At 41.2% G+C, this 24,594-nt stretch overlaps 1 protein-coding gene across 1 annotated transcript in view; it reads right to left on the bottom strand.

Annotated features, from left to right (window-relative positions):
* Nucleotides 1–24,594, bottom strand: part of LOC120720607 (GDNF family receptor alpha-4-like) — an 84,839-nt gene that overhangs the window by 40,225 nt on the left and 20,020 nt on the right. Inside the window, exon 2 of the mRNA XM_040010348.1 lies at nt 7,246–7,542. Within this exon, the coding sequence (XP_039866282.1) occupies nt 7,246–7,542 (297 nt within the window). The remainder of the gene's footprint in view (nt 1–7,245; nt 7,543–24,594) is intronic.

The following is a 24,594-nucleotide window of genomic DNA, read 5'->3' as shown; positions in this document are numbered from 1 at the left end:
ATTAATTACTTTTGAAAATAAGTAATCAGTAATTAGTTACTGATTACTTTTTTCAAGTAACTTGACCAACACTGATCACAACAGTGGCTGTCAGCTTTACCTGTTAACCCGGGCTTTCTAGCTGAGGCTCTGTGTATGTTCACATAGAAAGGCTTTAATTGAACATGTAAGAATATGTTAACTTGAGTTCATATGCATGTAAAGGTAGACAAGCGAATACTTTTGGCAATACAGTGTAGTAAGACAGACAAACATCTGACATTTGTATCATAAAACAAACAAACAAAGAGGATAAAAAATCTAGGATATGTTATTGAAGACAGAAACTTTATTATTTTATTCTAAGAACGTTTATCAAAATATATAACCATCAAACAAGAATAAAATGTCCAAACAAAACACCTTCAAAATGACTAAAAGCCCCAACTGACAACTTATACAATACAAAACTCTGTACTGAACACAAATAGGCCTTACACACTCAAACACAACCCACTGGACAGGCATCTCTGCTGATAACTGTATGCATGCTATATAATTGTTCAGACATTCTGGCAGAGGACATGTGGAGACCAATCCACATGGTTTAATTGATGTATCCAAATTTTACCAAAACTATGTATTTTATTTTGGGTGAAGAAAAAGAAAAACACAAACAAGAAGAGCCTAAAGCAACCCTCTAGAGTCTATAGAGATCATCTGACAGTGAATTAGACTCAATCTCAGAACAAAAGCAGGGATGTCTGGAGAGGAAATTAGGGACAGGTGCCCAGGACAACAATGATTTGATTCAGAGAAGTGGTTAACTTCCAGAGAAAACCAACACCTATCACACTGGTTAACATCCCTGGTTTGGACATCAAGGTAATGAACAGGTATGAATTCCTGGGTGTTCACCTTAACAGTGAACGGCACTGGTCACATGACACTCAAGCTCTGTACAAGAAGGACCAAGTTGGCTCAATCTGCTGGGCAGTTTACTGTGTCGTAACAAGTCTTCAGTAATGTCTTGCACACCCCAAAAGACTTTGATGGCAATCTTTATCTGGTTGCCTGCTGGGCAAGTGGCAGCACAGAGGGGTAAAGGAAAAGGCTTGTGCGGCTCCTGACTGAGAGAAGAAGATTGGTGCAGAAGGGCAGCTCTGTCTGGCCAGCTCCCAAAACTCTAAATAGCAGATGTGTGGAGGAGGATGTTAGCCGAGCTAATGTGCATTATGGGCAACACCTCTAACTCCTGGCACGAGACTGTTAGAGCCACAGTGCTATCGCGTCCTGACAGCATTCAGACTATATGATACATGATAGATGATAGTTCTGTTTATTATTCATTTTTGTGTATTGCGATTGACTATGTGCTTCACATGTATGATCGATTGGTTTTAGAACTTAAGAGCCTTCTAGGATGAAGGTGAAACATCTCTAAGAAACATACCAGAAGGCAAAATTCTAACTGTCAATTAACAAACTGTCATGGAAATGCAGCTAAAGAAATTGAAATCTGAATTTCCTCATTGGTCACAGTTCACACTCAAAGACATCCCTCTAATGTTCCTGTTGCTGTATCAGCAGACCTGCTTCTAAGCCCTATCACCACAGTATGCTTCTCGCCACATTTTGGACCTGGCTCTGGGGCTCACAGACACTTTGCTACCCAGCCAATCATCTGCATCCTGATGCAGACAGGACATCGCCAATCCTTTGCTATTTCGCCTTTTCAGGCGGAAGAGGGCTACTGTCTCTCTGCTTCTCACCCTGGTCAGAACCTGCCTCTTCACTTAAGTCTGAGGACATCAAGGTGCTAATGATGCTGAGTTTTCTGTTTATGAGTCTTCAGTAAGCTTGGTGGTTCGATCCCAGTATGCTCCAGTCTACATGCCAAGTGTCCTTGGGTAAAACACTAACCATGCTACTCTCCAATGCATCCATCAGAGTATGAATGCATGTGAATCTTAGATAGGAACCACTTAGAAACAACGTACTTTGGACATATTTCAGTCATCCATGGGTGAATGTACAAGTAAAGTGCTTTGAGTGGTCAGATAGAGTAGAAAAGCGCTAAATAAGAACCAGTCCATTTACTTTCCTGAGCAGATATAAAAAGTGAATTTTCAGCCTGTTAATATAAAGACTGGTTCCATCTGTCTTCCTTCTCTCACCCCAACCAGCAGATGGCCCCGCCCCTCCCTGAGCCTGGTTCTGCCAGAGGTTTCTTCCTGTTAAGAGGGAGTTTTTCCTTCCCACTGTCGCCAAAGTGCTAGGGCTAGTGCTATGGTTGTTGGGCTTTTCTCTGTATGTAGGCTCTACCTTACAATATAAAGCACCTTGAGGCGACTGTTGTTGTGATTTGGCGCTGTATAAATAAAACTAAAATTGGATAATTCCTGTGGCCACAAACACAACAGGTGGTGAAAGATTATATAATATAATGCAATGTGATGTATATAATTTCAAATTAATTATAATATTTTATGAAGACATAGGTTGTTCATTGAGAAATTTGAATATTGTGGAATCTTGAAATGATTTGACATTAACATTGAAGGTAACTGAGGTAAAATTCTTAGTTGGGTTTTTTTGTTTGTGTGTTTGTTTTGAGTGGTCACATCTGCTGACCCTCTACCTACTTTGCTATGGCAAGCTCAGAAACTTCAAATGGTTCCTCTACAGGAACTGTGCAAGCCCAAGGAGACTGTGTGCCCTGCTGAGCAGTCAGAGTCACCAGCATATTTAGTGATGACACCTCAGATGTCCCTTTAGGGTTGACACATACAGTGGGGCAAAAAAGTATTTAGTCAGCCACCGATTGTGCAAGTTCCCCCACTTAAAATGATGACAGAGGTCAGTAATTTGCACCAGAGGTACACTTCAACTGTGAGAGACAGAATGTGAAAAAAAAATCCATGAATCCACATGGTAGGATTTGTAAAGAATTTATTCGTAAATTAGGGTGGAAAATAAGTATTTGGTCACCTCAAACAAGGAAAATCTCTGGCTCTCACAGACCTGTAACGTCTTCTGTAAGAAGCTTTTCTGTCCCCCACTCGTTACCTGTATGAATGGCACCTATTTGAACTCATCATCTGTATAAAAGACACCTGTCCACAGCCTCAAACAGTCAGACTCCAAACGCCGCCATGGCCAAGACCAAAGAGCTTTCGAAGGACACCAGGAAAAGTATTGTAGACCTGCACCAGACTGGGAAGAGTGAATCTACAATAGGCAAGCAGCTTGGTGTGAAAAAATCAACTGTGGGAGCAATCATCAGAAAATGGAAGACATACAAGACCACTGATAATCTCCCTCGATCTGGGGCTCCACGCAAGATCTCATCCCGTAGGGTCAAAATGATCATGAGAACGGTGAGCAAAGATCCCAGAACCACACGGGGGGACCTGGTGAATGACCTGCAGAGAGCTGGGACCAAAGTAACAAAGGTCACCATCAGTAACACACAACAACGGCAGGGAATCAAATCCCGCAGTGCCAGACGTGTTCCGCTGCTGAAGCCAGTGCATGTCCAGGCCCGTCTGAAGTTTGCCAGAGAGCACATGGATGATACAGCAGAGGATTGGGAGAATGTCATGTGGTCAGATGAAACCAAAGTAGAACTTTTTGGTATAAACTCAACTCGTCGTGTTTGGAGGAAGAAGAATACTGAGTTGCATCCCAAGAACACCATACCTACTGTGAAGCATGGGGGTGGAAACATCATGCTATGGGGCTGTTTTTCTGCCAAGGGGACAGGACGACTGATCCGTGTTAAGGACAGAATGAATGGGGCCATGTATCGTGAGATTTTGAGCCAAAACCTCCTTCCATCAGTGAGAACTTTGAAGATGAAACGAGGCTGGGTCTTCCAACATGACAATGATCCAAAACACACCGCCCGGGCAACAAAGGAGTGGCTCCGTAAGAAGCATTTGAAAGTCCTGGAGTGGCCTAGCCAGTCTCCAGACCTCAACCCCATAGAAAATCTGTGGCGGGAGTTGAAAGTCCGTGTTGCTCGGCGACAGCCCCAAAACATCACTGCTCTCGAGAAGATCTGCATGGAGGAATGGGCCAAAATACCAGCTACTGTGTGTGCAAACCTGGTAAAGACCTATAGTAAACGTTTGACCTCTGTTATTGCCAACAAAGGTTATGTTACAAAGTATTGAGTTGTATTTTTGTTACTGACCAAATACTTATTTTCCACCCTGATTTACGAATAAATTCTTTACAAATCCTACCATGTGGATTCATGGATTTTTTTTTTCACATTCTGTCTCTCACAGTTGAAGTGTACCTCTGGTGCAAATTACTGACCTCTGTCATCATTTTAAGTGGGGGAACTTGCACAATCGGTGGCTGACTAAATACTTTTTTGCCCCACTGTATACTAATTGGTGTTCTCATCTTACCCCACATAAAACACATCACTCAACATGTGTGGTCTATGCATCCATTATTTTAACAACTATAAAAGCACAACCATGAAAGTCATTTCCCTTCATCATATTACTGCTCCTTTAGTCTTCTTGATGTTTCTTGTACTGAATTGCAAATCATATTGTACACTTAACCTTTTATTGAAATCAGCCAATAACACATCCCTCTGTCATATAAAATCTCATCAATATGGACAAAATAAATGACAAGATATGACCGACAGGATACCACATCCAAAGTGATCATGAGCCCATGTTATTACAAGCTACTTCTGTCCACTTGTAAAAGCCATTAGCAGAGCTGTAATTGACTAGTGGACCAGGCGCTTGTTCCTGCAAATTATTTAAGCGCATTCCAAAGTACAAGTTCAATCAAAAATGTAATGGCATGTAAAGTGTTTATGTATGTAAATCCTTTTCCAGGCTATATATTTATGGTAATGACATGCTAGAGCAGCCTAGTAGCATAGGGAACTGAAGAGTGTGTAATTACACTAATGCTCCACTGACTAATAGGCCACAGGGGAGGTGGAGTCTGTAGGCTTGTGTTAGCTCACTTACTGATGCACAAATCCCACCAGCATAGAAGATAGACTCCTGTGAGTCTGTGTGTTCAGACTGAGGAGTCTTTAGCAGGGCTTCATTTGTACACAAGACTGGTTTGGGATTATGACAAGTTTGTTGGTTAAAAAAGAGATTCTGTCTTGAATAAAAGGGCTAAAATTAGCAATGACTGAATATAGAGTAGTCACTAGAAAGTCTTTTTATGACATAAGAAAGTACATAGATGCATATGGTTGCCTGAGTAAAAAAAGAAAAGAAAAGTATCAACAGTGTGTCAAAATACTGCTGCTAATGATCTTCTATGTAACCTGTCAGAAACAAGGATGTAGGTGCTGTTATTTGGTTAGTGAGCATAAAATCTTGAGGCATGATGTTGATGAGTAGACTCACACACAGATATATTGAAAACACTGTAATATCTGACAATTATACCTACAATGTAGATTCAATCATTACATACAAAATGTGTAGCGAATGTGATATAATAGTAGCTTCTATATCACATTTGCCTTCCACACTGGCATGCCTCCACTATACCGAATATATATGTCATACAAAAATAATAAAGCACAAGCTTTAAATATACTTGAGACTTTTGAAGTATAAAGATAGCCTTCAAAACAGTACATACTATATTTTATGAATGTGAATGGAAACATTGCAAATAGTAATGTGCATGCAGGGGCAATTCTCTACTGTGGCAACAAAACAAACCTATATAAATACATGAAAGGCCAGAAAAAAAATAAAAGCTTTTTCTTGGAAACAGCAGGAAAAGAAACAATAACAAGAAATTCCACAGACAGACCCCGACCGCCAGCGTAGAGACAGATGCCACTGTTCCAGTCCTTCCAGAAATGCAAAGAATATCCAGGTAGCTCATATAGTGGTCAAAGTAATCTCTTAGTAAATGAACTGATGCTTTTATAGCACTTTTCTACTCTCCCAGAGCACTCGTCACGCTTTATTCCAACATGCCACACTCACACAAGCGCTTTCTTCTATGCTTTAAGGGCTTACTAGCTAACATTCACACACATTCATTTCTCCCCCAGTCCCGTGCAGACTGGGGGGGTCAGGGATCAAACCACCAACCTTCCAATCAGTAGATGACCTGCTCTACCTCCTGAGCTACAGCCATCCCATTAACTCATCTGAGGGCACTGCTGGGACATTACTCATGATTCAAGTTGTTCTTTCAACATTACTTAGTGTCACTGATCATCACAGCTGTTACTTTAACAAACTGATAACTGATTTAGACTATATTCACAGACCCATCCATCTATTCGTTTCCACTTGTCCTTATCAGGGTCATGGGGGGGCTGAAGCCTACCCCAGCGGGCAATATAGAATCACCAAAAAGCCTAACCCCATTAACTGCATGTCTTTGGATTGTGGGAGGAAGGCAGAGTACCAGGAGAGAACCCACATAAACACAGGGAGGAAATTCAAAAAGGCCTGGTGGTGGAGTCAAACTCAGGACCATTGCTGTGAACAACAGTGCTAAACACTGCGCCACCATGGTGCCCTATATTGAGACATTTAGATTATATATTCAGCCCACTGAATTGTGTTAAATAAGTTACTTTATTCCAGCGTGTCTTGGGTCTGCCCTAGGGCCTCCTCCCGGTGGGACATGCCCGAAAAACCTCACCCAAGAGGAGCCCAGGAGGCATCCTTGTGAGATACCCGAACCACCTCAGCCCGCTCCTTATATTTTTTTTATTAAATCTAATAAAATTAATTTATTGGATTTGAAAATATATACCTCAAACATGAACCATGAAACATGTCTGAATATATTAACCCTTTATGTTGACTGTTTATCTTGTTTATAAAATACATTTAAACTGGTATAACACCAAGTAATTTTAAGTTCCAGGTCACAGAAAAACCCAAAATATTTGAAAACCTAAAAGGTATTTTTTTAATGTGTAAATTATTTAAAATATATTCAGGTCATTAAACTATATTCAAAATTAGTAAAGTGGTAATGATTCATCTCATAAATCTTCTCCTCTAAACAGTTAGAACTATAAGTATCGCTGTAGGTATCTGCAGTACTGGTCCTGTATTTACTTGGTATTGATACCAAAATACGTAGTATCACTCAACACTATCAGCTTCAGCTGGATTAGTCAGCATACTTTTAAACTGAAATGACCACACCCCTAACTTTAAACCTTATGCTATCCAAAGAGTTTAGTTGAGTTTTAGATATACACCTCCAACACGATCCAACCACACTGACCTGGCAGCAGGCGAACCCTCCAGTATATGCGCAGGCACAGCTCCTCCTTACGGAAACCACGCTGACATTTGCAGGTCAGTAGAGAGGGGTGTTTGGCTAGCAGGGCATCCCGCCTCTCCACGCACTCAGATGCCAACTGTTCTGCCTGCGGGGACACCGCTGCATCTTCTGCACATAGCTCCAAGCCTCGATACAATGCCTCGCACGTGGGTTCAACGGAGCACACACGATGAGCTTCAACACAGTCGATGGTGGGGGCAGGGAAGTTAAAGATGGATGCTGAGGATGGCAACACACCTAGGAAAGCAAAAAAGTTAACATCAGATACACTGCATTATTATGCCGTGACAAGGTCTTAGAGAAAATACTTACAGCGTATACATATAGTGACTTGCATAGCCAGCAAACTATTGCAGCTAAGATAAGATAAGCTAAATGTTAGCTTTACTGTTTGCACTGTTATATGTTTACTCTTTTGTGGAGCACAATTTTTTCTGATAGAGAATAAAATGTTGAGTGGCGCACCACAGCTAATAAGCAACAGCACCTTCTTCTGGACTCAGCCACTGGCTTTCTGCACCCTCATGGGTCCATACTCTCAAGATAGAACTGTATTTTCCACACTATAAGGCGTATGCTTTCACTTTCATATTAGTGCATCAGTGCGCCTTATAATCCAGTGCGCCTTATGTATGAATTCTGGTTGTGCTTACTGACCTTGAACCAATTTTATGTAGTACACGGTGCTCAAAAATCTGTCAAAAATGTTTTAGTACGACTTTGGTAAGCTACGAAGCCACATCACTTCATGGATTGCCGGAGCATTACAGATTCCGTAGTCATGAGTCTTGCTGAGTAACCTGGGTCCTAAACTCCGTTTTCTTCAGGTCTCAACATCAAACGAACACTGCAGCATCACTAAGAGTTAAAAACTGTCTAAATTCTTTCATCTTTAATAAAATGATCAGCGTTCCTGCTTTACCAGTTGTAACAGTTAAGTTTAACATCCAGGCATCCATGAAGACAGAATTTGTTAAATTTAACGGAGTTAGGAGTTAGCAAGAAGTTAGCTTGCTAGCTTCCACCTAAACATGATATAGCATATTCTGACTGAGAGATTTCTGAAAAATTAAAACTCAGCTCTGCTACCACTTCCAACATAAATGACGACAGAAAACTAAACAGCATGACGTTTGTAGGATTACTGAAGTTGGGCTAGCTGGTATAAAATGATGTCGACGTGATCACTAGCAACGCAGCTATGTTAGCATAACATCAACACAGTGAAGCTGGAGGATGAACGCTAGCTTTTTTCCACTCGATAAAAGTTAACGTGGGGGTTCCCGATGGTTAGGGACAAATGCAATTGTAACCCTAGTAACTGCATGTCTTTGGACTGTGGGAGGAAGCCAGAATACCAGAGATGCAGATAGCCACAGCAAGATGGCAGGGTCGAACTCAGAACCTTCTTGCTGTTTGCACCATGCTGCCAGGTAGGAATATTTCAGTTTTGATTATTTCAATATTGAAAACACTGACCCTAGCAATCAGAATATGCCATTTTTATGCCACTCTCCTCCAAATTTTTAGACCCCAGGAAACAAAGAAAATATAAATTACTATACAAAAATAAGTATAAAACTTATACACTGCAAAAACTGGAAGCAATTTGGATATCACATATTATTTTAAAGCTGATAGTTGGTCAGTTGTGGAAATTCCAGGTTCCAGTTGCCTAGGTAACCCTTTAACATATATGTTGTACATTAATTCTGCACTAGTATTGGTAGTGATAAAACATTTACAAAATTTAGGACCGGTTGCCAGTCTGGGCTAAGACTCACACTTGTCAGCAATTTAAAATGACCAATTAACCTGGCCCCATGCATTTCTTTGGACTGTTGGAGGAAGACAGATGTGGTGAGGCGTGGTCGGCGGTGCCGTGTGGAGGCACCTGCATGGCATCCGCAATCACGCCTGCAGTGTTAAAAACACGGGGAAGCAGGGGTTGTTGGAGGTTGTGGTGTGATGCATGAGGAATGAACAAAGATGGGTTTGACTAACGATCTATGTATCCGCCATGTCTCAATCATACCACAACAGAATACCCAGAGACAAACCACGCAGACATGAAGAAAACTCAACACAGAAAGGCTCCAGGCTCTATACAAACCCAGGACCTTCTTCCCATGAGTGCTAACCACCGTACAACTGTCAGTTGTTTTTGTTGGTTTGTTTGATTTACATAAAGGAAGCTTTTATTATTTTGTGTTAAGATTATTTTTGGTGGCATGAGTGCATGACACTGAAGATGAGTGGTAACACCAACATCCAATCCAACCCCTGGACACCATCAGGAGTAGATGCAAAACCAATGATTATCATAAACTTTAAAGCTAAGTACTATCAATCCACTGCAATAGCATTCAACAATTGTTCAGTTGTAACGAGATAAAAGATTGTATTAAACCAGGAGCGTAGCATATTGTTGTCTTATCATAAAAAGTTAATGAGTTTCACATGTTTTTCATTAGAACTATGATGATCTAGAACTGTTGTCTTATTGTGCTGTTCAGTCTTACTTCTTTGAACATTTCTTCTATTCCTGAAATGATAAGTTCTTGATTTTGATCTTGACTTCTTGATTAAAGACATGCATACAAAAAAAAGCTGTAGTATTTTTTTTATATGTGCACAAAAAACACAAAACAAGGTAACTTGTCCTGGTTTGGCAATTTCCTTTTCTCTTTACGTGGCTCAGGGAGCTTTCATTCCTGACCTATGGATGGGTCACTACCTGGGCCTCAACCTTTCACACCCGCAGGTTGCTTTCCATCAAGAAGATGAGTATTTGGGAGCCACTGTGGTGAAGGGTCTCCGCCTGATCACAGTACCTCAGTTCTGAGCCTCATATTCTGCAATCCTACCTGAAATCTTACCTGTTCAGCTTCTTGGATTTCCCAGTCACTGGTCGTGCTCCTCACATTGCTTTGAAAGAATCTTGTCACTGGATACTCACCTGCCTGCCCACTCTTCACCAAGGCCGCCTAAAGCCTTGTCTTGTTCCAAGTATCTCCACCTTTGTCTTCTTCTGAATCACAAACCCACTTAGACCCCCAGTGCCATCTTTGTCTGCTTCCTGCCCAGTTTCCCCCTAATGAAAATAAATACTATGCACCTGCTTCCTGTTTGCCTTTGGCCTTGTCAAATCTTAAAGTAAACATGGTACACAATGGTATTGGAGCCATGGGTGGCCACACAGTCTGAAGTGTAGAGGGAGTAGAGCAGTGGCGAGAGGACACACCCCTGTAGTTCATCCATGCTGATGGTGATGCTGTCGGAGACGCACCTACCCTGAATGACTACCTCACCACCTGAGTTCTGGTCCTGCCGCTTTCCTTGTGCATACTCTCCTGAGCGCCGCTCGGACATTGTGCTCTGCGATCCGGATCGCCGGTCCCTCTCTTATGATGTCACCGTCCTCAGTTGTCAGGCAGTAGTTAGCATTAGCCGCCCGACTAACCTTGAAACAGGCGTAGAACTGGTTCAGCTCGTTGGTGAATGCAGAGTCGGCGTTGGTCGGCGCAGTGTCCCTGACTTTGTAAACGGCTGCAGTGGGCCCAGAACTACAGAAAGACTAATTTCAAACAGGCTTGCTAACACATGAGTGCCGTGCAACCCTGGATGGTCCAGATGGTTGGAGTGGTGGATGGTCGGTGTACGGTCACCATGTCCCAACAAGGCTGCGATGTCAGCAAGGAGGTGGTGGGATCATGTTTAGGGCCGGAATCATGGGGAGAGAACTGGTTGGCCCTTTTAGGGTCCCTGAAGGTGTGAAAATGACCTCTGTGAAGTATGTGGAGTTTCTGACAGATCACTTTCTTCCATAGCAGAAAAAGAAGAGCCATGCTTTCCACAAAAAAGTCATCTTCATGCTAGACAATGTACCATCTCGTGCTGCATCTGCATCATTGGCTGCTATTGGCATAAAAGGAGAGAAACTCATGGTGTGGACCCCATCCTCCTCTAACCTCAATCCTATTGAGAACCTTGGGAGCATCCTCAAGCAAAAGATGTATGACGGTGAGGGGCAGTTCACATCCAAACAGCAGCTCTGCGAGGCTATTCTGACATCCTGCAAAGACATTCAAGGAGAAGCTCTCCAAAAAAGTTCCATGGATGCAAGAATTGTGAAACTGCTATCAAATAAGCGGTTCTATATTAATATGTAACTTGACCTGTTAAGATGTTTTTGATTGAAATAGCTTTTGATTTCAGTAAATATGATCTTCTGATGCTGCAAATTCAACAAATGACCATTTTCAATTCTCTACAACCTATAAAATGTTTTGAAACTCTGTTGTGCGTAATCATTTGGAACAGTGCATTTTATGATTTTTATTTGTGAAAAACATACTGTTTTCATTGGGAGGTTTGTTCAGTAACATTTGAATTATACTCTAATGGTTGATGACTCAAAAATTATGCTGACTGTCATTTGAATCGACTATTTAGGAAAATCAGAGGAAAATATCACTTACATAATAATTTGGAACTTGGTGTATGTTCCCTCTGTCACCATGTCAGCTATGTCATAGTGTTTCTGATGTCTCTGAGTCTGTGCGTACGTGTCGTATTTCCTGTTTCACTTTGACAGTCTTGTGCGCTTGGTCAGTGTATCTAGTTTTGCCTTCCCTCATCTCATTATGTTTGATTTGTCCCAGCTGTGTTTCCTCCTGTTCCCCATGCTCCCGTGATCCTACCTGTGTATTTTAGTCCTCAGTCTTCCCCTGCTTGTTGCGTCGTGCTGTGTTTTCTCCTCTCATGTTCCTGAAAATATTCTAGCTCCTGGTCCTGGTTTGTTTCCTTCCTCAAGTTTCTTAGTCTCCAGGTTCCAGTGCCCAGTTTAGTTTCTAGTTTTTGGTTTGTTTTTTCTATTAATGTTGTTGCAACGTTTGAGGCTTTTATTTCTGAGTTGACTGCTTTTCTGGGTGCTCCACGTGGGTAAAAAAAATTCTGCATAATAATTTTGGCTTTGGTATGCAGTCTAAAAGTGAACTAGCACAAATTCTGTCTGCTGTGCTTTAACATCTCAGACAAACCACACCACAGTCAAACTGAAAGCGTGCTGAGAAGAATTCTCTGTGTGGTTGTTTGGTCTGCATTTGTGTAATAGGCATGATGCCAGTTGTCATGGACTAAGCACACAGTGACAATTTCACTCATCTGACTTTTAATAACTAAAGAATTGATTTTTCTGTCATTGCAACATTCCACCTCCTCTTTGGTTTTCTTACCTACTTGAAGAAGTGTACAATAAATGCAGGTAGGCATGGATGCTCTCCAAAGTCAGTCTTTCCTTTATGTATTATTTTCAAATTGCTCTTAAATTCTGTTGAATCCAAAGTTTTTCCAGAAAGAAATTGTTGCTTTCTGAAGTAAGATTGCTTCAATTTGCAATAGCAAAAAAAATAAAATAAACAACAAAAAAACCTTGATGATCCACTGCTAAAATCCAATAACTGACACACGGGAAGTGCGACCCTCTGCCATCCTATAATGATGGCAGAAATGTCATATGGGGAGGTGGACGGGGGAATGCAGAGATAGAAAAAGGGAGAGATGGCAGTGCAGAGAGCAAAGGATGTAGAAGATTGTGAGTGAGCATACCAGTGTGAACCTTGATGGGTTGGACACGTGCACAGCATGAAGCACAATCAGCAGCACCACAGGCACACGCGCATGCATGGGAGAACACAATATTGCATAACCACAGGGGAGGGTTTAAAACACACACACTCATGCACACATACCTTTGAGTAAGAATATTGTGGTTGGGACAGCATAAACAGCCGTAATGAGAGACTTATCACATACACAGTACTTTTTTCAGTAATTAGTAATCTAACACATTACTATCTAATTCTAATTACTTTCTATCGTTACAACGCCGTTACCGTTACTAACAAGAAAATGCGATGCAGATGCATTACTTTTTTTCAACACACATACGATTGAAGCTGTCTTCAGCTTACTGGGAGCCAGAGGGCAAAACAATTGCACAAGTGCTACTTATTGGCTGAGGAAGAATAAAGTAATCATGGCAAACCAATCACATGACCAATTTAAAGTGACATAGCAAAAATGACTACGGGAAGAAACTGCGTTGTCTAAGGAAAGCCCTCGAAAGCAAAAACAAAAGCCAATAAACCCTTTCCTATTGGTGGAAAAATGTACCGTGTTGACCAATCAAAAAAAAACGACATGGCAACATGGCATTGGTTGTTCAGGAAGATTTTTTTTTTATTCTTTTTTTGAGGGAAGTTTTAGGAAGGGTGGCAGCAAGAGACAGAGCGAGAGAGGGAGGGAGTTTTGAGATGTGAGAGATTTGTGACGTTTAGCGTGTTTGGAGTGTGTAGTTAATGTTTTGTCTTGTGTAGTTAGTGTGTAGTGTTGTGGATAGTTTTGTGTTGTGTGTCAGAACAATGAGGTAACTGCTGCAGTCGCTGCCAAAAAGCCACCATAAGCAGACAGCAGTGTAAACGGATAAACATTTTTTAAAGTAATGCAATAGTTACTTTTCGTAGTAATTAGTAACTTGTATAATATTGTAACTCAGTTACTAACTCAATTACTTGAAGAAGTAGCTAGTAACTATAACTAATTACTTGCCCAACACTGACAACTTTTAAGACCTGCTGACTCAGTGGAGGTTAAACACTGTCTGACGGGGGGCGTTTACTGTATTTACAACTTAGAAAATCAGTTTGGCTCAGATTAAAGTTAAATTTCATAACTGCTGTTAGACGTTTAAACTGAACCATTTGCTGTTCTTTATTATTTGGTGTTCATATGTGTTGGATTTTTTTTTAACGGAATTGAATTTTGAATCAAAACTAGCATTAACAATCTTTTTCATACAAGGAGGAAAGAGAAGTGTTGGGATTTATGTTTATCTATAAAACTAATGTCTCATAAATAGAATAACATATTTGTGTTTTATTTTTTACTGTACACAGTGAATTGTAGAGAGTTTGGAAGTAGACTGCTACCCTAATAGTAACAGACACCAGACCCCTCACAGGAACGGAGCCTCGATCATAAAGCTGCTCTTACAGAATGCACCCGTCTTTACACTGGACGACAAGAGATGGTTGCCATGGTAATGGAGACGCTTAGAAAGCTGCAGAAGAGGAAACCTGAGCCGACATCACACCTAAGGCCACCCTAAACTGTTCTGACCAATCATATTAATACCACGTTTTTGTGACATGCAATAAAAGAGTGTTTACTTCCTGGGTGCGGCAGCCTTTTGTCTCTGAGCCAGAGAGAGAAGGTCCATGGTGCCATGTAAAACTAATTTGAAATTCCAACTGTTTGGATAATAAATTGTGAAAACTTATAACTGGAGCATATTTGCCTTCTCTCTCATAAAAAGCCCTACAGAAGGTGCGTTTCCACTGGGAGGAGCAGCGTCTGAACCAGCATGCTCCAGCCTGTCCAGAAATGATTACATCATCTGGTTCTTAATATTTATTCAACTGTATTCTAAGCACAAGCTGACTGTTAGAATTTTCAGAGTTCACAAAAATAAAAATAAAAAACAACCATCCATCTTCTTCCGCTCATCCGGGGCATGGTCACGGGGGCAGCAGCCTAAGCAGAGAAGCCCAGACCTCCCTCTCCCCAGCCATCTCCTCCAGCTTGTCCAGAGGAACACCGAGGCGTTCCCAGGCCAGCCGAGAGATATAATCTCTCAACGTGTCCTGGGTCTGCCCCGAGGCCTCCTCCCGGTGGGACACACCTTACCCGGGACACGCCCAGGAGACATCCTTAACAGATGCCCGAACCACATCAACTGGCTCCTTTCGATGTGGAGGAGCAGCGGCTCTACCCTGAGCCCATGGCTAAACTTCTCACTCCCCCCGCTCCCTACTCCCATCACTCGTCAACAAGAGATACTTAAATTATTCCACTTGGGGCAAGAACTCGTCCCTGGCCCAGAGTAGGTACTCCACCCTTTTCCAGCTAAGGACCATGGCCTCAGATTGGAAGGGGCTGATTCTCATACTACCGCTTCCCACTTGGCTGCAAACCGTTCCAGTGCGAGCTGGCCAATTACTTAACAAGGCTTGTTAGAAACTATGAAACACATCGTGCAGACTTCTGGATGTTAGAAGACAACTAATAATTCTCATGAATAAGGCTAAAGGCAGAAAGTCGTCCTTTATTTCTGAACATGTTAATAGCAATGTTGATAGCACCCCGAGATTTATATTATATTATCCATCCATTCGCGTCCACTTATTCTTTTCAAGGTCGCGGGGGGCGCTGGAGCCTATCCCAGCTGTCATAGGGCGAGAGGCGGGGTACACCCTGGACAGGTCGCCAGTCTGTCGCAGGGCCAACACACAGGGACAGACAACCATTCACACTCACATTCACTTGCACATTCACACCTATGGGCAATTTGGATTAACCAATTAACCTATCCCCACAAGCTGCATGTCTTTGGACGGTGGGAGGAAGCCGGAGTACCCGGAGGGAACCCACGCGAACACGGGGAGAACATGCAAACTCCACACAGAAAGACCCCGGCCTGATGGTGGAATTGAACTCAGGACCTTCTTGCACAACTTTATTCCTTTTTCATGTTGGCTGAAAACAGTTTTACATATATGCTCTTATAACAGGACGCAGACACTTTAATTGCTGAGTCTATGTTTGAAGTTTGTTTGTATACCTGATCTTTACTCTCAAACCTTTAAACTGCAGCGGAGAGAATAAAAAACTGTCGGAGCAGGTTTGATCATTTTGATTAAAAATCGGCTGGAAACTCCACATTTTCACTCACTCTTTTATTTAAAGCATATGTTAAGAGATTATATGATGGGGGAATCTTTTATATGAGCAGCATGTGAAGCCCTTTGTACTGAAGAGCAATTGTCACAGGAAGATGCGTGCATTAATTTGGTTATTTATTAAATATATAAATGTTGTTCTGGTTGATTCTAATCGGCTGCTGAGTCTCTTACGCCAGCGTAAGGTTGCACAGTCAGACAGGGCAGGGGCCACACAGGTTTATAACCTCAACCTCCTCGAGCGTGGAGAGAGGCTGAAACCACTTCTCTGGTGAGCCTGGTGAAGGAGAGACATTAGTTGGGGCATTCCTGCCTCCCTCCATTGTGATGACCATCTCACACAGGCACAGAGAGCGGATGTTGCTGCATTGCAACAGCGCTTTCCAGATGTTCCCCCCTCCTGCTTGGCTGTACGACTCTCATCGAGCACCATTTTGAAACGCAGCTTGGAGTGACGGTGCGTTCATGACCCGACAGGCTTCCTGAACATAAAAGGCAAATTGTTCAGAGGGAATTGGCTGAAATGCTGAAGATAGGTAGCCCCATAGTTCTTGTGGTGAAGAAAGATGGGTCTATACGGTTCTGTGTGGACTATCGCAAAATAAATAAAGTGTCACATTTTGTTGCTTACCCCATGCCCCGGGTCGAAGAACTCCTGGACCGGTTGGGCATGGCCCGGTTTTTCACAACGCTGGATTTAACCAAGGGCTACTGGCAGAGTCCCTTATCTGCAGAACCCAAGGAAAAAACAGCCTTCTCCACAGTTTGTACCAATCTGTCACACTTGCGTTCAGCTCGTTCAGAGCCCCAGCCGAGTGCTGCAGCCACACAATGCATTGCTGCCCCCTACTTGGACGATGTTATCATCCATAATGACACCTGGGTGGAGGGTAAATGAAGTTGGTGTTCGCCCTCTGAGAGGTGAAAGTCAGCGGAGGTTATGCAAGTTATGGTGGCACCCACGCTTTATCGGCTGCACCTGAGCCCGACTGCTTGCTTGCTATGATACTGGGCTGGGCAGACATCTCCAAAATCATCAAAGCACTTTTGCAAATAGGCTTTATTTTAAAAATCAAACACATATTTGAAGATTCAACCACTCCATTAAGTGCATTTAGTGACACACAAACAGGGTATTTCAAACTACAGCTTAGTTAGTTTCAACATTTCTATTGTTGGTGCTGAGAAATACCCACTGAAAGAATGGCCACCAGGCCAAAGCAATGGTTTTGACTCGATCATCGCTAGCCCCGCTCCCTGACTTTGATGACTGAGACTGACAGATAAAATTAATTCATGAACACAGCCCCGAGGCCAGGAGTGCCAAAATGAATTAAAAAAAAGGTCATTAAATAACTAGCTAAATGTGTCAATAAGTAATATATTAAATATATAATTAATTTATTAAATGTGTCATTACTTAAATAAAACAGGAAATAAATAATTTTATAAATGTTTTAAATAAAATGAGTTGGCATTTAATTATTGATATATTTCTTTAATTAATTCCAATTTTAATTAATTAATGAAACATTAAATGAATTATTTAACTCTTTAAAGCCAGTCGGAGCGGGCACGCTCCGTTTTGCGTAACTATTTTTAAGTCCCTGTAGAACCGGAACCACTTAAGCAATAATTGTTTTTGCATATGAAATGTACTTACATCTTATGCCATCAGCTTCCCCTAGGTCACAGTTTCCTTCCACATATAGCTTTGCAAAAATATCGCGCTTGCAGCAACAAAACATAATATTCCAGAAACACGCTTTGCCGATCCGATCAGCTGTTCAAAACACTTCCTACATTGGAATAGACGTCAGCGCGAACTATCGCATAGCCATTATTTTCCTGGCCAAAACAGGAAGTGATGTCATTTTTGTGGAAAATGTAGGTTGTTTTTTTTTTTTACTTCAGGGCCTTATAAGCCTGTACTGGTGTTTTTAAAATTCATGTTTGACTTTATGCTTTTCTGAAGAGTTTCTGAGATGCTTAGAACTCAAATTGCACTGCTGGAAAGCGCTTTACACAACTTGTACATTCACATACACTATTTCTAAATGCTTCCAATTTAACATTCACACACCAATGCCTGCATCAGAGAGCAACATAGTGTTAGCATCGTGCCCTAGGATATTTGCCCAGGATGCCCAAGGATGCAGTCTGGGATCGACTGCTCTACCACCTGAGCTACAGCTACCCCTGAAGCAAATAAAGGCTGGGATGCAGATGCTCAGCCATGAAACTAAATGAAGTTCTCTATCAGTGTTATTGAGTTAATCTGAAGGCCACATGCAGTTTTTAGGCATGTAAATATTGACTGAAAGTTGGTGCCTCTGTGCACTACGTACCTCAGCATCCGCTGATCCCTCTCTGTAATATTAGGTTAGCTACCGCTTTGTTGCTGACTAGTTGTCATTCCCACTTGATCCACATTGTTATAATACCACTAACAATTGATTGGGGAATATTTAGTAGTGAGGAAAGGCATTGTTGCACAGATGGTATCCTATCGGCACCATGCTGAAATTCACTGAGCTCCTTAATAATAATAAAACTACTACTACTAATAATAATAACTTTATTTATAAAGCGCCTTCAAACAAAGTGCTGTACAACTATTTGAAGCTAAAGAGATAAATAAAATAAAAGTGATACATAGCAATACAAGTAAAAAACACAATACAAGTTAAAAATGGTAAAAATTTTAAAACTCAAAGCCATAGAATTAAGACATGTAGGATGGGGTGAACAACTGTGTCTTCACTTAGTTTTAAAAACCTCCACAGAGCATGCCTGCCTAACATCTTGAGGGAGGTTGTTCCACAGACACGCGGCACAAAAAGAAAAAGCACGCTCTCCATTTGTCTTTTTTTCTGATCTAGGAACCTTTAGAAGGCCAGAGTCCTGAGATCGTAGAGCACGGGATGGAACATAAAGGTGTAAAAGGTTGGAGAGGTATGAAGGTGCCATTTAAAGCCTTGTAGGTGAGCAGCAGGACCTTAAAATCTGCTTGAACCTGACAAGGTAGCCAATGAAGAGATCTCAGTACATGGGTATTGTGCTCAAATTTTCCAGTTCTTGTTAAAATGCAAGTAGCTGCATTTTGCACCATCTGTGAAACCCATTCTTTCACAAATGTTTGTAGGAGCAGTCTGCATGCCTAGGTTGTTGATTTTATACACCTGTGTTCATGGATATGATTTGAACACCTAGATTCAATAATGTAAGTGAATGTGAATAATTACTTTTGCAAATATAGTATAGACGAGGTCAAGCAGGACACTTTTCTTACAATTCCAAAGAGTCCAAAGAGTCGTGCTGACAAATTTCTTTCTTAGCAGCAGCTTTTTCTGTATCATGTAGACCAGATGCAATTATATCCAGCCTGTGAGATAATTTCATGTGTCAGTTATTAATGGCCCCTCCAGTATGTGGGACATCAATCTTTAGCCCTGCTGAGAATTCATGCAGGCAGAGGTGGGACTATATTTTGATGGGCCCATTATGTGAAAGAATGAAGAGGACAGATGTTCCAAAGACAGCAAATGTAGTGGTGCAGGTCAGGTGTGCAGAGAGGCGGAGAGGCGGTGGTCCTTCTAAAGTCTTTGTGGGGCCCTCGCTATAACACGCTTCACTTTTCTTCACTTTTTTTTTTTGCATGCTTTTTTTTTGTTTGTTTATAGCTCATTGTGTTCTGTATCCTGATTGGCTGTAGACCATTTTCAATCAATCTCGTGCCGTGTTTCCTGTACAGAATGCGTTCATCTTGTCACATTTACATAAATCTTCGATCGCTAGCAGTGTGACTCTGAAGTGCTGCACTGTATGTTTGTAAGATTCCTCCAACAAACACAACAATGTCGACGAAACCTTTTGCACTGTCAAAGGCACCTGTGGTTGCACCCAAAAGGCAGAGGAAGATGATAACCACCGCACAAAAAGTTGGACTTCTGGACAGGCTAAAGCAGTGGTTCCCAAACTTTTTTTGCTGGGCCCCCCTTTGTTTTACAAGAAAAATGTTCGCTTCCCCCCTTCTCGCACGTGCACGTGTGCACGCACACGCACAAACACATCCTCCAACCACACACACACCTGTTTTGCTCCATTGCGGTTTTTTCACACCTGAAACATTTAGTAAACAATTAAGCAAATACAAGTAATCTGCAATAAATTACAGGTAGTAATAAAATAAACTACTAACTCTTTTACGCTACGTCCGCACCTACACGGGTATTTTTGAAAACGCAGCTGTTTCATCCACATCGAAACGGCATTTCGAATCACCGAAAACCCGAGATTTTTTAAAACTCCTTTTTTTCCGTTTACATGTGGACGAGGAATACAGAGTTCGTCACGCAGCGCTGTGGCCACGTTATTGTTTACATGAGATGAATTGCAGAATGGCAGATAGAGACGAAATACTGTTAATCTGACTATCTGCAGGTTTTACACAGTTACTGTCCCTCCATTTACAAAGGCAGAGGCGTCACGGTGTGATTATTTTCCTGTGTAATAATATTCAACATTGCTATCAATACATTTTTCAAAAAATGTCTCTCTGTGCAAAATGGGTTTAAAAACATAAACAAGTGGGATGCTGTTTGTCCGTGATTTAAACAGCCCAGCGCTGCTCCCGACGCAGGGAAAACCAATCCTGCAGGGAGACCTACCTCGGCACCTGTGCAGGTGAAGCCAAAGGGCAGATTTGCTTCACCATATTTTCAAGTTTTTGGCTTAGAATGAAGTTGGTTTGGAAACATATTCAGCGATGCTTCATCTCCTGCTTTGAGTTTCTGTGGTCGGCCCTTGCTAGTAGTGTCCAAGCGTTTTGTCCCCCCCCCCCGCAATGGCTCTGCGCCCCCCCCTTAGGGGGCGGGCCCCACACTTTGGGAAGGTCTGTGCTAAAGGAAGGTAGAAGTTACCGTATTTTTCAGATTATAAGGCTCATTAAGTGAAACAAAACAGTCAGATAAGTCAAACTTTACTCAACTCATTCTTCTTGCTTCCTCCACTTCTGTACCATTGATTCATTAATGTTGAATTCACTCACAGCTGCTCTATTCCCATGTTCTGGACCTGAAAACAGGGTTTGACCGTTGGTTTCATTCTATAATACTGGACTTATTTTTCTACAAAGGTTTGAAGTTTGAGGGTGTTTAAACAAGAGAGACAAGTGTGAAAATGTTCATGCCTGTCTGACAAAAGTGTGTAAAGTGTGTAGTGAGGGGTTTTACAGCCTTAAAACATCTATAATGATTGTAAAAAATAAAGTTGGCTACTTCGCCGATTAATTTTAGAACGTAACTCCCGCGATAAATGAGGGACCACTGTACATACAAAGTGTCTTTGAATGGCAGAGATGCAGAAATGTCTGTATGTAGCACAGAGCCATGGCTCAGTGTCTAAATGCATTTCACAGGCTTGAATATGCGCTTGAAGCCATTTATAATTCTTAACTCCACACAAACAAGCACAAGCAGAAATTTTAGAGAGAGTCATTGACCCACTATTGATCATGTCACACGAGCCAAGATGTGAAAAAGGACGTGAGTCCTTATCTGCACCATTTTCAGGTAAAACGATTGCGAGACCTTGCCTCACTGTATCATCTGTCCAAAATGTGAACATTAGTATCCTCGAAAGAGTGACCTTTATCTTTAGAAGCATCTTTAGATACAGCTGAGGCCTGTGGTACTCATTACATTTACATGCTATTTTGATCGACTATCAGCAAGTAAAAAATGATGATATGAATGGAGGTTGGGAAAGATGAAAATAATTTGGAACGCATCTGATTGTCTTAATTTTTCAGCATGACAATGATCCCAAACCCACTGCCAATGCAAATAAAATACTTGTAGAAAAAAAACATACAGTGGGGTATTACCAGTGATCGACTGGTCTCCCTGAGCCTGGGTCGACACATTATTGAACCAGAATTGAATTATCCTGACAGACAATAGAACAAAAGGCAGCCAACATCCAAAGAAGAGCTGTGGCGTGTTCTCGAAGAAGACGAGAGAACTATTCCTGAAGAATTCTTAAAGGAATTAAAAGAAAGCTTGCATTAGAGAGTTTAGGTTGTGTTAAACAATAAAGTTTCTCGTGTCTAATATTGACTTTTAAGTTTGTTAGAATTGTATAAATCGTATTTGGCTTCGAATTATATCTAATTTAATTTAATAAATGGCTGCCCCTATTAACTATTTTCCTAACAAAATATTAAAAAATTATAAGAGGCTCAGACTTTTGCACAGCAATATATTCCTTTGGTACCACTCAGAGTCCTAACGAAGAATTGCAGCTGCTTGCTTTATAATTTATTAGCAGGAACTCTGCAGCAGGTTTCAGTATATAAGTTTTAATAAGTTTTAGTTCTCTCCAAATTTGATTTGCTTAACCATTTTGACTTTTTCAAATTAAATTCCAACCTTGTGATATATCACAGTTCTTTTTCTAGTCATCCTTAAAGTGTTAATTCAACTTTCAAGGTTTCCAGCTTTTCTAGAGCTTCCAAAAAACCAAGTGAAGCATTGTCCCCAAAGTTGGGAATATGCTATTTCAGTTAAATTATTCTTCTCTTGTTTCAATCAGGTCTGCTGAAAAAAATGAAAATATGGTGTTATGACCAGGAGGAGGCCCTGAGGCAAACCCAGGACATGCTGGAGAAATTATATCTCTCAGCTGTCCTGGGAACACCTTGGTGTTCTCCTGGAAAGGCTGGAGGAGGTGACCGGGGAGAGGGAGGTCCGGGCTTCTCTGCTTAGGCTGCTGCCCCCGTGACCAGGCCCCGGATGAACGGAAGACGATGGATGGATGGAAGTTGGCATAATCTTCCATTATGGTCCACTTTAATAAAATACTGCAACCAATAAAGACCTAAAAATATATCCTTATATCGATGCATCCCATGACTTTGGCAAAATGATACCAATCAAAACTCTCTATTAGCCTTTCAAACAATAATCAGTTCTCCCTCATGCATAACGAAAAGGCCCAGTCATAGCTGATGGATGAAATTTCAAGGGCTCACACTCGAGAGAAAGATGGAAAGGAGCAAAGAAAGACTGTTTGCAGCTTGTGATAAGAGAACATCTTAGAATCTCTGCGTGGACTTTGGCTCCCTGTTCTGTGCTTCCTTAGTAACAGCTTAAGCTGAAGACCAATAACTGTAGTCTGACCGTTTAAGAAAGCAAAAACTTTACCATATTTGTAAAATCAGTTCTGCAGCACGAGAGTGGGTCAGCATATCTATCGTATCTGTGGGAGAAAGAGTAGTTTGCAGAAAATCAACAAAATGAGCTGAGCTCTAGTTCTCCTTTGGTTCCTCTCACCATCCCAACTTTATCCTCATTTTAAATGAACCAGAATTAGTCTTACAGAACTCAATATGTCACCTGAAAGATCACATTTTAAAGAGACTTGGAGAGACTGAATAACCAACCCTATACATTCTCATTTCCCTTCACTCCTTGTTTATGAATAACTTAACAGGGGAACTGTAATTAGTGTAATTATGATGTGAGCACAAAATAATGGATAATGTCTGAATGGTTGCAAAGTTCGCAGACAGTGATGAATGCCTTTTTCTTTCCATTCTGCAAAGGAAGTCCCACTGTGTCGCTACTGATCCCAGTTTGTGTTTCATAAAAGCATGAATGTTGATGGACTGTGGTTTTCACAAGAAAAAAAGCAGGAAAGGGGTGAGTCACTCGCGGCCAATGAAACGACTGCTGGGGAGGTTGTGATAGCAGGCTTTAAGTGAGTAATACTCCGCTAAACCTATATTAAACCTATACTGTGAATGAGCGACAGGATGTCAATCACACTGAATTGAAACTAAAAAATCATGCTGACAACGATCACCATTCCTTAGAGAATCAAGAGGCAGCAAGAGACGAAAAGAAAGTCGAGAGTAAAATAACAGATGAAAAATAGGGAAAAACTCTTGAATTCCTGTGAAAAAAACACCAGTTGTTCCTTACAACACTCAACTATGTAAATGTGCTTAAAAATGAAATACAAGCTCGTTTCTGTTGCCGTTAATTTTGTACAATCATAATTTAATAAACTGTTGAAATATGAATGCGCTGTCACAGATCAAAATCAACCAAAGCTTTATTCACAATGAAGACAGCAGTGACTGATTATTATCCAATGGGAGTTAATAAGAATATTCTTTTTAGTAGTAATAGTATCAGTTTAATCAACTAACATAGAGGTTTATAAAACTGACCAGTCAAAGTAAAAAAACACTAAACTGCATGCTGCATCCAGTAGAATAGAATAGATTCATCTTTAACCAATTGATTCAATTTATAGCTCTTTTTCACTCATGCTTACAGGGTCAGCTCGGCTCACATACAAAGGACGTCGTGGGACTTTAGACCACAATGCTATAATGATAATATAATAATAATATAATAACAATACTACTTAAAATAATATTGTAATGAAAACTGAAATAGAAAACGTTTAGTCGTGTGGA

Source organism: Simochromis diagramma, unplaced genomic scaffold (assembly GCF_900408965.1).
Source record: "Simochromis diagramma unplaced genomic scaffold, fSimDia1.1 OVJJ01000585.1, whole genome shotgun sequence".
NCBI lineage: Eukaryota > Metazoa > Chordata > Actinopteri > Cichliformes > Cichlidae > Simochromis > Simochromis diagramma.
This window is presented reverse-complemented; position numbering and strand designations above follow the sequence as displayed.